This window comes from Miniopterus natalensis, chromosome 1, assembly GCF_054644295.1.
Source record: "Miniopterus natalensis isolate mMinNat1 chromosome 1, mMinNat1.hap1, whole genome shotgun sequence".
In the NCBI taxonomy this organism is placed as follows: domain Eukaryota; kingdom Metazoa; phylum Chordata; class Mammalia; order Chiroptera; family Miniopteridae; genus Miniopterus; species Miniopterus natalensis.
In genome coordinates, this window is record NC_142081.1 from 63,986,145 (window position 1) to 64,002,544 (window position 16,400).

A 16,400-nucleotide genomic window follows, 5' to 3' on the forward strand; every position below is an offset into this window, starting at 1 on the left:
AGGAATTTGCATATATGTTCATAACAGGGATTAACCTATAATTTTCTTTCCAAGAAATGACAGGTATGGGTAATAAGGCTACACGGGACTCATACAGATTTGGAGTATTTTCTTTTTTTCTATTGTCTGAAAGATTTTCTCTAATATGGTATAAATTTTTTTCTTTCACGTTCTGAAGTACTTATTGCTTATGCCATCTGAACATGGAGATGTCTTTTGGGGAAAGTTTTTAATTAGCAATTCAGTTTCTTTGTTTATCATTTCTTATTTCAAATAAATAAGTTTTGTTTTCTCTGAATTTATTCATTCTAAATTTTGAATATTATGGATATAAAGGAGTTGCTAATGTTTTCTTACTGTCTTTTTATCATCTGTACAGTTGGTAGTGATGTCATCATCTTCATTCCAGGTGATGATTGTTTGTTTCCTTGCCTTTATGAGCCTTGTGCAGGCTTATTGATTTTAATCTTTGGATTTTGTTGATTTCCTCTATTATATGTTGGTTTTCTATTTCATTAATTTCTTCTGTTATCTTTATTTTTCTTTCCTTTATACTTTTTCTTTTAGAAAAATTCAGTTCAGTCTTCCTGAGTAGGGAATAACCCAATTCTTCTCTACTCTTTGTTTCTTTCCTGCGCCCTCTTTACTACTCATACAAAACATTTCATGTCTGGTCACCAGATGTGTGGAGGTTTTTCCCAACACCTAACAATCCTCCCTGACACCAGCTGGGTGACCTATAATTCAACTCAATTCAGACACTGTCTGTGTGAAGGTAGCATTAGATTCAGGAAAGGCTCATTCCCATAAAACCACCCTCTACTTCAGAAGCCAGTCGAAAGCTCAGGTTAACACCTGTGCTTCTGACCAGCAGGTTTCAAGGACACTCCTTTCCCCTAGGACTCCAGATGCCAGTTGCAAGTGCAGATTGTTACCTGTACTTCTGACTGGCTATGATGATCTCCCCCTTTGGATTTAATTAATTTGAGTGTCACAGAATCCAGGGAAACATTTACTTACGTTGACCAGTTTATTATAAAAGGATATGATAAAAGATACTGATGAGCATTACAAAGTTGGTTCTACTGGCCACCAGCCCCCATCCTTAAGCTGGGTCCAGAAGTCTCCTCATTAACATAACAAAAGACACATTTATAGCTCTCATCACTAAGAAATCCCAAGGTTTTAGGAGCTCTTTGCCAGAAATGGACAGAGACCAACTATTTCGTACTATAAATCACAATATCACAATGCCTAACATCAACACGCTCATCATTATATTCCATTGTTTTGGGTTCTTGTTTCTCTAATTCTCATAAAAAATTGCTGTTCAAAGATGTGCTGTGTTAATCGGCCTTTTGGAGCCTGTGGCACATTACTGTTTTTGCACTTTAGTTTCAGGAGCACCATTTTATTTTATTATGGCTTAATTTGATCTTTAAGAAAGAGTGCTGGGTCAAAATCAAAACATGACATTTCAGTGCCTGATTTTATCACTTCTTACCCTTACAACCTAGAGAATTCACTTAGACCTAGAACGGCCATTCTCACAGCCTCCACTGAACAATGTTTTGGCATTTGTGCTACTAAACATTTACTACTAAAATGGGACAGTATATGTGAATGTTTTTCAACAGTTTAACATCTTATACACATTATAATTACTGCTAGATAGGTATAGAGGTAATTATGAGCCACTTTTGATATACTAATATATGTGAACAAGTAAAATTGGTGGGTAAGCTTTTCTCATAGATTTTATTTGCTGTTTCATTTTCCTGTTTGGCAAAAAAGAAACTTGGGTGTTGTATAACTATATTGCAACATAAACCCAGTACACCTCTCTTTCTTGTCTTCACCTCTGAAAATCATTGGAAATTTCCCATGCAACAGATGGAATATAGGCAAGAAAATTAAGCCTGTGGTTTTCAATGGAACTGGAGCTAGGAGGTGTAGCTTTCCTTTTTTGGCAAGTTCAGAAAAGTTGGTGTTTAAACTGTAGTTAAATGTTGAGGCTTTTGGCTTCCTATGCTGTACTTATTAGTCTCACATTTTTATTTCCTTTGTTAAAGATATTTCATATCAAATATAGTTATATTCTGGGAGACTGGAGCAGTATCACAATTTCTAAATAACAATGTTTTTAAATGACCATAATATCTTGAATATGAAAGACAGGAAATGAATTCATAGTTGACACTGATGATGACTTACACTAATTTTTTAAGAGGAAATGTTTGTATTAAGCAGCAAACTTATTACACAAAGTCCAGGTTTATAAGAGCTCAAAGAACAAATACTACAAGTAGTGTTAGATAGTAATTAGATTCAAAATCACTGATTTTACTTCATTTTATTTTTTGGCTACTGGATAAAGAATGATCTTATAAGAATAAATTTCTCACTTGCCTCAAGAAGGAGTAATTAGATGTATGCAAATTTAACGGAGCCTGTGTGCTCTGGGACCACTCAGCCGTGCTTTAGTAATTGCATATTTTTTAAAGCATGAAGGTTGCTTAACATACCAAGTGACAAAAAGTTGAAGACCAGGTTACCTGTTTATCTTTTAGTTAAATAGCTATATGTACTATATAAACAAGCAGTATTGAATGCATTCCAGTAAGACATGAGTGCAGCTGGTAGTATGCAATTATTATATGTGTCTCTAATTCATTAGCCTTACCATTATTCAAACCTCTTCTGTCCTTCATTCCTCTTTATTCTGTTTTCTTTCACACAAAAAAGTTCAAATTTAACTTAACATATATTTGAACAAGTAAGTATTATAATTTCTTTTTTTTTAATTTAATCTTTATAAATTTACAAGGTCAACTTTGTCCCAAGATCCAGATCCATATTAACAAATTAATCTTTTCCTCTAAATATATATATTTTTTCCTTAAAGACTAGGTTTAGCTGTTCTGTTCACAATCTCCTAGGATCTAGTTTCCATTTGATCACTGTTTTGATTTTGCCACTCCTAACTCATAAAAACTATACACCAATATACAGTTAAGATAAAATTATATTACCAAAGTATTGTCCATATTAGGGATAGATATTTTTTCATTACAGATAATTCTTTCAATGTTAAATTTTATTAAAATTTAAATGTGATTTAATTTACTTACAGTTTTTCAAAGACACATCTCCTATGTAAAAGCAACAGATCTTGTGTATACATAAGAATATGTGTATATAATGTAAGATGAAGCCTACAGAAAAGGAATTCATGGGGGGGGGAATACAAAAATTGAAATGGCAATGGATTAGCAGCAGATATCTCCAGAAAGTGTTAATATGAAATATTTAATTTTCCCTTTTATGTTTTCTGTATTTCCTACAATGAATAGAAATTGGTGTTTTAAACGGGGAAAGATTTAATGAAAATGGGACACAGAAACAACTATAATGCAGTGAGCAGAGAGTGACCAGGACAAAGACAAGCAGTGGTGCTAAGGACTGTTTAAAGGAACTGTACATTTAGCCTGCAGTGAAGACAGCAGGTTGCTGGGCCGAGGAGAACCAGGATTTTAATAGCAGTCTCTGCAGTGTTTGAAAGGCTGCAGGTACTTTCTGTGGCTTCAGAGCACAGTTCTAAGAGCCAGGGGAAGTTACATAGTGTAACAGGCCTTGGTTTGGTACTGGAACTTTCTAATACTTGGACCTCTCAAATAGTGGCATAGGAGGTTACCCCAGGCCCTGGCATGAATTTCTTCGAGCCTCTACTGCATGGCCCTTGCTCTTTTTATGTAGTCTCCTTCGTGCTGAGACAAGAGGAAAGCAGGGTTAGAGAACCGGGCTTAGCCAGGCTGCTTTTGCAGGGCAGTTCGGTCCTCCGTGAGGGCTCCCGGCTCTGTTTGCAGGAGGGAGGCCTGCAGCGTTGGGCACTGTCCGAGCGGTATGCCGCCGGCTCTGAAGGCAGTTCTGCAGAGGGCAGTTCAGAAATGCTGGATTAAAGGCAAATACATACTTTTGGAATGAGCATAGTGTCCAGAGGTGACCACATTGAAGGCAATGGCCCTCATTTAAACATAAAAATCAGTCTCATTACTTTCTTACTTGTTAGTTTTCATTAAAATCTGATGCTTATGCAGAGCACAATAACGAGAAACTTAAATTCAGCTATGGCTCTCGGATTCCATTTGATAGTGAAGTTTGGCTACGTGCTCGTCTTGCCATTGCCTGCTGTTCTCTTGTTTCCGTCTTGTTTGGGAGCACATCTTTCCTCCCTGCTGTTCCTCTGCACCTTGTCTATGGTGAAATTTGTTTGTTTGTTTTTAATTTGAAGGTGATCTCTACTTCTGAAAAAGGTAATCCAGTGTTAGGAAAGAAAAGAGAAATTGTCCCTGAAACTTTGTTTTCATTCCTTAGCAAGTTTTACAATTAATGACAGGAGTTTCTCTTGTGGCCTCTCCTCCCAAAGACTGTGCTTATTTATTTTCCCCAGTAGCCTCATGTGACCTTGTTAAAAGCCTCATTTGCTGGTTTACTTCTATCTGGTATTTTATTGACATTTCCAGATAAGTTTAATAGGATGGAGAGAAACAGTGTTCTCTTTATAGACTTAGTGGTGATTTGACCTTAGCAGGTTAACCTTATCCTGATGTTCAAGGAAGGTCTTCTTAATTAGACTCTATCACTTTCTCCATTATCACCAGGAGAGCCACTGGTCTGTAATTCTATAAATCTTAATTTGCTTTTCTTTCCTTCAAAAAAGATACCATATTAGTAAAATCGCAGTATTTGGAAACAGTTGCTGGTGTTCTGGGTGCGTTGCATGTCCTCAGCTGCTGTAGCTCAGCCATTTCACACTTTATTTCCTTCAGAAACTCTCAGTTGAACACCATCTGGTCACGGTGATTTATTGCTGTGGAGTTCTCTCAAGTTGCTCTCTTATATCCTCCTAGGAGATTACTCTCCGCCACTGCCCCACTGACTTTCTCGGAAAGTGCCCTTGGAATAGTCGTTTCCCCGGTCTCTTGTACAGCAAAGGTCAACGCCAAGCAAAACCGAGTAAACTTCGGTGCTGCTTCTCATTCTCTAACTTGCCGTCCCCGCTGCAAGTCCTCGCTGGGGAGGGACTCGGCAGTTAGTCCACTCATGTTGCCTATTTAGTCCCCATGTTACCTTTTGTCTTTTTATTTTTCAAATTTATCCTTTCCTTGACAATATATTTTTGGTATTTAAATCAGAAAAAGAAATGTGTTAAAAAAAATGTTCTAAATACTTTTAGCATGTTCATAAATGTCTGTATGGAATTGTTTATAGTTTTGGGGGGTTTTTTTAAACTACCCACAGATTTCTCTTTTGACCTTCAAATAATGGCATGTATATCTCTCATAGCCAATGTCCTTACCTGTCTTGCAAGCAGCATGGATGGTTTTTCGACTCTCTGCTTGTCTCTTAGAGAGCTGCTAATTTTTTTTCTTCAGGTTTTTAACATATATTTTTTAAAGCCTCACTCTTTGGGTTAACATTAAGAGATGCCCATACTAAGTAGAACACAAGCTTTAATCGTGCAGCCTTCCCGATAGCTAAGTTCACTCCTACACATGCTCACCTGTAGTAACTCCTATGTTACATTAATAAAAGATTACTTAATGTGCATTCAAGTATAGTTAATTGCTATGAGAAATATATTTCTACCTTTATACAAAGAACTTGAACACAGAATTTTTAAACTTATAACTCAAGTATTGCAACATCAAAAGTTGGGATTCTTAACATTTCCCAAATGTGTTGTAAATTACCTACTATCTTGAGGGAGAGAAATCAGAGTTCAAATATCAAACTCTGAGTATATGTGATATAATCTTTCCTTCCAATTTAAATACAAATACTACCATCCCCGCAGTGACCCATCGCTGAGTAGAGAGCCTTCTGCTCAGTCTATAAAAGAGAGTAACATATTATAACAGCAGAGGAAATAAGTACTGATTCTGTTCATTTTATTGCTAACATATCTTTTCCTTTACTCGATAAGGCAGACTGTTAAAAAATAAGTTATGCCTATAACTATTTGGTGCTGGTAGGGATATGTTCTTTGAATTTTTGAATAGATTAAGATTCCATATATTCCAAAGCTACTTATGTGTGTGTCTATGTGTGCATAAAATATTATATATTGCCTTCTAAGAAATAAGTACTATATTATAATTCTAGAGCCTGTCTTTCTACCTTCATATCAACTAACTAGCTCCAATTCCCTCTATTTTAAAACTATCAAAAAATATACAAAATGCAATATCCACAAATGAAGATCTTATTTTAACACATGCTATTATAAAAGCCCTCCGTAGTAACGTTCATGGCTGAGTTAGACAGCTTAAACTAAAACAGGTTTCCAATAACATATGACAATTAAGCTGAAAACCCCTCTGGAAACGCAGAAAAAAGCAGTGGTGGGCAATTTCCCCTTCCTCTTCAGGCCGTTAATGGATTGGATGATGCCCACCCACATTGGGGAGGCCAACCTACCTCACAGACCACTGATTCAGATGCCAGTCTCATCCAGAAGCACCCTCACGGACACACACAGACACAGTGTTTAATCGGGGCACTCCGTGGCCCACTCTAGTTGACACATAAAATTAACCATTGTAGGAAGAAAAGAAAAGAATTAGATGCCAGTGCTTATATAACTATCTCACCCAGGAGTATGATTGAAAATTAAATGACCAGATCAGATTTGCATTTTGGACAACTCTCTGATTACAGTGTCCATTAAAGTTTGATATTCATCAATGTTCTTTCTTGTATTTTCTCTTCTCACTTCACATATTCTTCTTGAGGAATTTCATCTCATGTCTTCTATTTCTATATTAGTATCTCTAGTCCAGACCTCTCTGCTGGGCTCTACCTCCATACACCTAATTAGCAATTATCTGTCTCTTCTCTGGTGATTGGCTGGAACCTCAAGCACATGTCTAAAATTGAATCTACCCTTTATTTTCCTCCCCAGGCTTTATTCTGTTCTGTCTTTTCTTTATCTGAAATAAACGGTGTTTGGTGCCAGCATCTTTTAATTTGATCAGAGTCTGAAACCTGAGAATTATCCTTACTTTTTCTCTTCCCTGTACTCCCCATACCCAGTCCATCAGCAGCACTCTATATCCCACCTACTGTGTTGCTCTCAAATCTCTTCTCTCCCTCCATACCTATTGCCTTGTCTGTTATGTCCTCTCTCACTAACGATTGCAGCAGCCCCTTTAATTTGCCTTCTTACCTTCAGTCTTGTTTCCTGCCAAGGAATGATTTTTCCAAAATTCAAATTGGATTGTATGATTTCTCTGCTTAGAATTTCTCTGTCTTCTCTGTGACCTTGCATTCAACTATAAACTCTTTAAAATGAAACTTGAGGTTCTGTAGGATCTGGGTTTTGTCACTTTTTTAACCTCAAATTTCAACCCTTCAGACGCACCAGGCTCATACTGAGGTTCTTTCAGTTTTCAGTACTCATAATGTTGAAAACTAATATGAAAGATTAGGAAGATATTTCTGAAATAAATATATCAAATTCCTTTTAAAAAAATTTTTGTTTCAAACATATCTTTTACTTTTTATTCATTTTTTACATGTTAAAACTGTGTAGAATTTTTAAAAGTTAAAAAAAAAAGGACCCTTTAGGCTATCACCAGCAAGTATTGATTATCATTGACTGCATAATTATACTTAATATGATTTATTGGTCATTCATTTCCTGCATGCCATGGATCTTAAAAGTGAATCCATAAGTACCCAGGTCTTCTTTATTGCTTACACTGAGGTGAAATACCAGTTCATAGGTTTCAGAAACCAGTTCCATGTTGAGATGAGTCCTAACACAACATCTAAGATAGGTAAGCATTTAGTGGTCTCAGGGTAGAAATGAAAAATCTGGAAACTGAAATAAAAGTTTTCCCCAAATAGTCAACTTTCAGAATATGTGAGCTCATTTTTACTTTAGAGATTACATAACCAGTCTTTCTTATCTGCTCTTTTTAACACGAATTTAGTCATTTTATTTCTTAAATGCTCATAGAATAGTAGTGTACTCAGCTAGAGACTGGGGACAAAAAACAAGTTAGATTTACCAACAGAGCCGTTAAAGCTTTTAAACGGAATCTACTTATTTTGGTGTCCAGTAAGCCTGGTAGAAATAAGAAGGGACCCGTGAGTGAGTGTGTGTGTGTGTGTGTGTGTGTGTGTGTGTGTGTGTGTGTGTGTGAACTTTCGAAATACATGGGATGTCCCATTTCTGTCTGCATTGAATTTATCAGGAATTATAGGCAGACTGGAAATTACTTCCCAGAGTGATTATACCTTTTCTAATATCACCTACTGATTTTACAGTAAAACTCTGGGCTACATGAGATGAGAACACAATTCATTTTATTTGACTGTTAAAAATAGCATTATCAAACATTTTGTGATGTTTCTCTCATATCATATATTGGGCTGTCCCGAAGAAATAAACCTCCACTTGGTTTCATGACAGTAGATAATAAATTAACTGATATAATTCAGTTAAGAAGTTAAAAAATGCATTGAAAATAATGGGGCATAACACTGTAGGGCTAACATTTATTCATAGATGATGCAATTAAATAAAACAGGCATTAACTTCAAGGTCAGTCAGTAAAGTAATAAAATTGAATATTTTAATTGAATTGTAATTGCTTCCCATTGATACATGCAAGTAAAGTAAAATAGATGTCAGCTCTACAAATTATGGTTCTTCCTTCTAATTAATTTCTTAATTCTTCGTGGAGTTATCCAGTGCCTATGTCTTGTTGTAGGTTTATTCATCCACCTCACTTCCATCAAGGAATGTCTATAAGATGTGATTAAATGGTTAGGTGTCAGGATTTACAGTAAATTTTTCCTGCACTTTGGAGAAAATTTTGTTCGTAACTTAAAGTAACATATATATACACATATATATGTTATTTTATATATATGTATATATATATTTTTAGTTAAAAAGTACTCTAAATATAACATCATCCTGGATCCTATGGGTTGTAATCATCCTTATTAATATTGATATTTCTTGATATTTATATTTATATCAACATTAATAAATGTAATCATCTCAATGATTATAAAGATTTTCATAAGAAAGATAGATACATTGAGACTCACATTCCACAGCTGACTGATTCAGGAGGGAAATTGAACAAACTATTAAGTTATGGTGAAGCCAGTTTTTATCCATTCATGACCCAGGCTTCACTAGGAAGGAGGCACCTAAACCGAATGAATCTAAAAAATGAGCCATCTTTTTCAAGCACAAGGATAAATTGAAGCTCTTAGATAATGTTGAGTTGCATTGAAAAAGCCCATGGACTGCTGTGGCTTTTTCATAAACTTGTCACAGTCTCTCAAAGGTTTTTTATGTAAATAACAGTTTTATATCAAATAAAATAGGAATGATGACATTACAAAGATTAGGAGAGAGATTTTCAAGTTACATGAAATTGTATTGGGTCTAGATACTAGGTTCTATTTAAAGCAAGAGAAGATTATGCAGTTTGGACTAGCTGCATTTCCCAGTTAAAAGGCTACTGCTTAAAAATTGAGTAAGTGTATAAGATGGATTTAAAAATTGTTGAGGGATTGTTATATATTTTTATACTTTAAATTGATTATATGTAATAATTGTTTGAGAGCAAATATATTGGTATGTTAGCATCATTCTTTAGTTGTGCTTACAAATGTAAGTGGATTCTCTTTAAAATATATATATTTTTTATTTATTTCAGAGAGAGGAAGGGAGAGGGGGAGAGAGAGATAGAAACATCAATGATGAGAGAGTCATTGATCGGCTGCCTCCTGCACACCTCCTGTTGGGGATCGAGCCCATAACCCGGGCATGTGCCCTGACATGCGGGCCAGGCTGTAAGTGGATTATTGTTGGTAAAGCAAGTAAATTAAGCTGAGAATTTATTTATGTTGTCTAAGCTTTGTGTTAAATTTTAACTCAAACATCGATTCCATTATTTAAGATGTTTTTGTCTAAACCATTTAAAGCATACAAATTTAAAAAAAATAATCCCAACGATAAATATATTTTATTGATGCTAATCTGACCCTGACCTTTCATTCTCAATTATGAAGAACCTTGAATGTCAGAATTCTCCATGCATGTCAAATAGGAAATATCAAAACGAAAATGCAGGACATTAAAGATTAACATATGTGAGTTTCATAATTATAGAAAAGCTAACATTTTTTTCATGTTAAAGTGATCTTTTTCTCCAGATCTTTGTTTTAATAGTATGTATTTTAATAATTGTTTTGTTCCATTTAGAAAGTAAATATTATAAAGACTATGCATACAACACTAAGATGTTTCCAAATGAGAAAACTTGTGGAAAAAAAAATGTGGGGGTGTAAGAAAATTAAACATTCAGTCATTCATTGTATTTAGAAAAATAAGCTACAAAGATTTTTATTTGCATGTAGTTTAATATTTATAGAATCATCAGTGTTTTAAGCAGCAAAGAATTTTTGAGTAAAGTTCCATATCTGAATACATTCTGGGGTAAGTTGAATAATCTTCCTATCATATCCATAACTAATATTATCTGGTGTATAATAGTTTCAACTGATTTAGAAGAGATCTCAGATCAGGGTGGCTTCAGGCCATTGATTTTTCAAGGACAGTAGCTTGAATTGCTAAGAATCTCTGGATCTTATCCAAGAAAATACAGGGTGGGGCAAAAATAAGTTTTCAGTTGTTCATATGGAAAATAATACAATAATTAATAATACAAGAATAAACTCTGTGTTTCACATACTCACATATGTAAACCTACTTTTGCCCCAGCCTGTATTTTATAAAAACAATATGAAATGCATGTCATGTGGGCAGCGATCATGAGGTCTCCAGTGACTGTCATTTTTACCAAGGTGAACTTGTATGATGATCACAGACTCATGTGGAAAAACTGCCCAGTGTGGCTTATGTTTACATGTTTTACTGACTCTCTTATCTAAAGGCAAGCCAAATTACTTTACCCATCGTGGGATGCAGCCATCTCTGAAATGAGATGTAACAGCCATCTCTGTACTTTAACAGTTCAGAACCAGGGTTTGATGACTCTACAATGAATTAAAAGACTACAAGAAAAATGAGATCATCAGTTTGACCTTTCAGTGCCCACCTGTATGAAGTATATGCTCTTAAATTCTCTTTCATGCTTTTTAGACAGGCATTTATTTACTCCTTGATCCTTATAGAGAATGCAAAACATGAATTCTTAGATTCAATCATGAAAGACTTTTAAAATGATTTTAATGATGTGTAACATAGTGCCTGAAAGCTGAGCGTGACATGTATATGCTGTGTGACCAATATGTATATGAGAATCACAGAATTGGAAAGGTTGAAAAGCGCCATCTAGCTCTCCTGGCCTTGTACATTCGTGCTTTGAGTTTTCTAGATTTATACTCCAAATCCATGACGGTAGTAGATGAATACATGAAGGAAAAGTATAAAAGACAGCTGCTCTGGAAGATATCATAACCATCTCTGTGAACTAGAAATGAAAAGACACACTCAGTAGTAAGCACGACTGAAGCTGTGGGCTGTAATACAAAGCAGACTAAAGCAGCTGGGAGATCACAGTCTGTGGGGAAACAGACACTGAAAGTGCCCCATGTGTGGGAGAACCTTAAAAAGATAAAGAAAAACATAACACCCATTAAAGAAAAAGCAATCAGTTGGAAAAATAAATCACCCAGAAAGAAACAGCAACAGTGTGATATGAAAAGTAACTAATTAGAAATTTAGGAAATGAAACACAGTCATTTAAAAACCTCAGTGGGCAGAATAAACTCTAGAGGAGCCAAGTCAGAGGGAATGAGCCGAAAAAAGGTTCACCCAGAAGGCAACAGAGAGAGATGGCACTGGGCCGGGGGGGAAGCAGTTTAAAAATATGGAGGATATTGGGAAATTGCAATATTTGTATATTAGACTTTCCGGGGGGGGGGGGGGGAATAGGAGAAAAGGCAGAAAAATAGTATTTACAGATATAATAGTTGAAAATATTCTAGCCTTAAAGAAAGATAGAAGTTTTGTCATTGAAAGTGCACATTAGGTACTATGCAGTATAAATAAGAATAAACATACGCATAGACAAATTGTATTAAGATTAAAGAATGTTTTAGGTAAGTTGAAAGTTGTACAGTCTAACATAGATAAAATAAAGATTCCTTGATATAAAGATTCTATTTTACAGCTAAACTATTATCTAATGGTGAGAGCAAACTAGGACATTATCAGACATGACGACACTAAAAGAGTTTACTGCTCACAGGTTTTCAGTGAAAAATAAAGAATGGATTTCAGACTAGAAATAGCTTGAGCTCCAGGAGGCATGGAAGAGGATGGAGAGCACAGACGTTGTGAAATATGTGGGTAAACTTAATTTCTCTTGCACAAAATGATGGAACTAAAATTTAACACAATAATAACAACTGAAATTGTGGACCTTATTTAGTGTCTAGTTAAAACATAATTTCTCTTGGTCAAAGGGATGCTAAACATAAATTCTTAGATTTATACTCTTAATATTCATAAATTTTTAGATAATACATTCAGACTAAAATACTGTGTTTCTGAATGTGTGTTAAAAATTACAAGTGATTACTGAAAGAGTAGAAACACAGTCTGTAGCTTCCTAATCATTAGAGAAAACAGACAAAAATCCTTTTCAATCCAATATGAGGCAAAAAAATAACAAAGGAAAAAAATAAGAACTGGATTTGTCAGAATACAAATCTTGGCCTTTAAAATGCTGTCATTCAATTTTACTGTCATTTAACTGGAAGTTGTTTCCACCGTGGAGATTGTTAGCATGTAATAAGCCATAAAAAGTTACATATGTGCTCTCTAATGAAATGCTCAGTTCATGTTCCTTTCCTTCCCTGATCATTGTATGTTTAAGACTAAAACAGTTCAAAGCCAACTCCAAAGCATCCATCCAAGACCTTCTGTCTGACTGTCAGGTAGCTTGGATGGTTAAGTAACTGCTAGGGAAGGGCTGAGTAATGGATCCAGCTGCTTTGTCTTTTTGACCCTTTACTGCCCAAATAGACTCCTTCAAAGAATAAAAAAGGTTTTTTGATAGATGCTCAGTGATTTCACAGGCATTCAGGGCTGTTCCTATCTATTGACCATTTTGGGAGGTTATAGATCAGTAGCACTCCAGGTTTCAACACACACCAGACTTGGTCCAGCTCTTTAGAGTACCACGAATCTTCACCCAGTCAGCCAGTACAGTAACAGAAAGATCTGTGATTGTACTAACTCCTTTGCGGCTCTTTTTTTCTAGGGTTTTTGTTGTGGGTTTTTTGTGTTTTTTTTTTGCACCTTGAGAGTTTCTTTTTTTGTGTAAACTTGCTTGAAGCTGAACTGTCCTTCTCCAAGCCATTTTGAAGTTCAGACTTCATTTTGACATGTTAAGAGAAGAATCATCTTTATTTTGAGAAGGGTCTTCCTTTCCTCTTTCAAAACCCTGGCTATGAGTTCTCGCTGGACTAAAAGACGGCTGATACAAATCTGTGGTTGGGTTGGATAAACTTCTTTCCCTTGACCCTGACTCATCTTTCCTGGTGTCAGAGTTGAGGTTCTTCTATTTGCTACCACAGTTGATGGCCCAAAGACATCTTTGTTGTCACCAAGAAGCATCTCTTGAACTTCAGCAACTTCTGAATATGGCAAGATTGAAGTTCAGTCAGCTTCTCCCATCTGCCAAACCTGCCTCCATAGTGAGAGAAGATAGGTTTATGCTTCTCTTTCCATTAATGTTTAGCCAGCCTGTGAATCTGGAAATGCGGTGTGGAGCCCCAGATTGGCAGGGCTCTGGGGGCCCGTCTTTTTGGTGCCGGCACATTTCCTGTCCAGCCTCAACTTCTCTGGGCCACTGTCCTGGCCAGCAGCAGCTGGGAAGAGAGCCCAGCCCAGGGCCCGTCTCAGTGCTGCGGAGGCGCTGCGGGCTCCACCCCGCAGCAAGGCAGGCTCGCCGGCCCCACCCTCCCTCCTCCGCTGCCTACCCGTGGCAGCTGCTGCCAGGCACAAGCTAACGTTGCAGCGGCTGGTTCAACATCTTTACGAGATTATGCACGTGCTGGTGGTACATAATGATTTTTCAGAGTTGTCTCTGTCTTTCCTTGGAGAATACATTGTCACAAAAGCAATCATCAAAGTGAAATATTTAATTTGATGATACAACTATGTGTGTCTGTACGCTGCTGTTAAGTGAATTAACTATAGAGGCCTACCCGTCTACCACTCTTCTATTTTCTCCTTTTATTCTCTAACTAAGATGTTTGAAGGTCAGATAAAACAGGTATAAATCAGAAAAATTCTCACTGTTGTCTATAAGTTAATTTTATATCTTTGAAATGGTACTTTTTTTTTCTATCCTAATTACATAATTCAAAAAAGGGAAAACGAATTGAAACAGTGCACCTAGTAGATGACACAATGCAATTGAAATGAATTGGAAAAAGACACTTTTCAGGGGCAAGAAAAACAGTTACCCAAGGGGAATGGGGAAGTAAATATTAGCAAAGTGCATTTTATTTTAGGATCAAAGCAATTTAAAATATACACCTACTCATTTCCTAGGTGAGGAGGGCTCAAGGGAAGGGGAATGTGTCTTTAAACTTTTAATCAGACATTTATTTTTAAAATTTAAACTTTCTTGGCAGGTTTAAATCCAGATAAGCATCTTGGAAAAACCCTGGAACAAATGGAGCCTTATCTCTTAGAGGTAAGAATTTGTACTACGTGTTTCTCAAAATATAGGCATTTAAAGCACAGAAAAATAATGTCAGGTTATGATAATTATGAAATCAATTTTAATGTAGAAAAACTCACATACATTCATGATATATTTTTATGAAAAACTTAAACTTCTAATGGGTATGAAAATGTCTAAAATTAATTATAGAAATTATTACCAGCTTGTTGGCCTGAATAAAAATGTAAGCTGTATCTAAAAGGAAATTGTTCTGTCAGAAAGTCTACTTTTATAAAAGTGCACATTTTATGCTATACAAAAAGTCCTACACACCTGAAGTATCTGATAGTCTCTGTGATTAGATGTTGTTTCATCCGAAATGTGAGTAGAAACTTCCTTTAGAGAATATCTAATTTAACCTCTTCTCTTTTATGAGTTAGAAAATTAATTTGCAGAGTAGTAAAGAAGTTATCCCAAGATTCCAAGTTATAATTGCTTAGCCCTTACTGCTGTCAAGTCCTAAATGTGTTCTAAACATTTAAGAAAGACTCAGTTACTTTCACTCTTTTCTATTAACTGTACTATACAGAGGTGGGCAAAAGTAGGCTTATAGTTGTGAGTTTGAGAAACACAGAGTTTATTCTTGTATTATTATTTATTAATTATTGTATTATTTACTTGTACTGCAACTGTAAACCTACTTTTGCCCACCCTGTATTTTATTAGCGTTTTGAGGCAAATGTTAAGAATAGTATGGCAGTTTTCATAAACTAGAATAGTTTAATTATTAGAGTTTTTTATTCCACAATCATGATGGGAGAAAGAAAATCACCCTACTTTTATGAAAGAACTGATCTCCTTTAATAAGTTATCATTTTCCCCTCCCATGCTCTTAATTCATCAGTGTTCTTAATACCATTGCTATGATGTGAACTGTCAACACTGCCACTCTTCATGAACTTTATGGCTTTCATGTTTTCTTTGAGCTATTTGTCTTTGATTATTTTTTGGTTTATCAACATGCACCAAATGATTAGAAACCCCTAAAATGTTAATTCATTCTCTTTCATTAAGTGTTTTTAAGCACCTAATATGTGCCAGGCAAATAGTAAAGATTAAAAATAAAAATGAATGATTTTATAATTATGACAAATTATATTTGAGTTCTAGACAATTTGGTGTCATTTATTTAAGTCTATCTAATGGACATGGTTGCTTTCCATGCCCCTCTGATTGTACTTTTCTTACAGCAGTTTGTTCTATGGCCAGCATTGCATCTAGGTTCACATCTTTAAACAAGCACTAGGGAACTCTAAAACAGTGATCAAATATATCATCTTCTGGTTCCTCAATACCAACAACACACTTCGGGCCCTGTCTTTCTCGATTTCTCTGAAAGACTGGTGCTTCTTGATACTGTCATCCATTGGCTTCTATGATACTACTCGCTCCTGAAACCTTTCTGAGTACTTTCTTAGCTTCCTTTTGGGACTTAACCATATACATTCCACCCTTATGTGTTGTGGTTCCATCCACAGCCTTCCTCCTGTGGTAATGTTAAATATCCCCATGACTTCAACTCCCAGTTTTATTCTTACTACGATTAAGCCTGTTCTTCCGCCATCTTCATATGCTCCAGGCGTGTATATTCAGCTGCCACCGACG

The 16,400-nt window shown here is 35.7% G+C and overlaps 1 protein-coding gene and 1 pseudogene across 1 annotated transcript in view; one reads left to right on the forward strand and one right to left on the reverse strand.

Annotated features, from left to right (window-relative positions):
- Positions 1–16,400, forward strand: part of DPH6 (diphthamine biosynthesis 6) — a 144,982-nt gene that overhangs the window by 103,092 nt on the left and 25,490 nt on the right. Inside the window, exon 6 of the mRNA XM_016220425.2 lies at positions 14,704–14,765. Coding sequence (XP_016075911.2) covers positions 14,704–14,765 — 62 coding nt within the window. The remainder of the gene's footprint in view (positions 1–14,703; positions 14,766–16,400) is intronic.
- On the reverse strand, positions 12,702–13,883 carry LOC148094162 (oxysterol-binding protein-related protein 8 pseudogene; annotated as a pseudogene).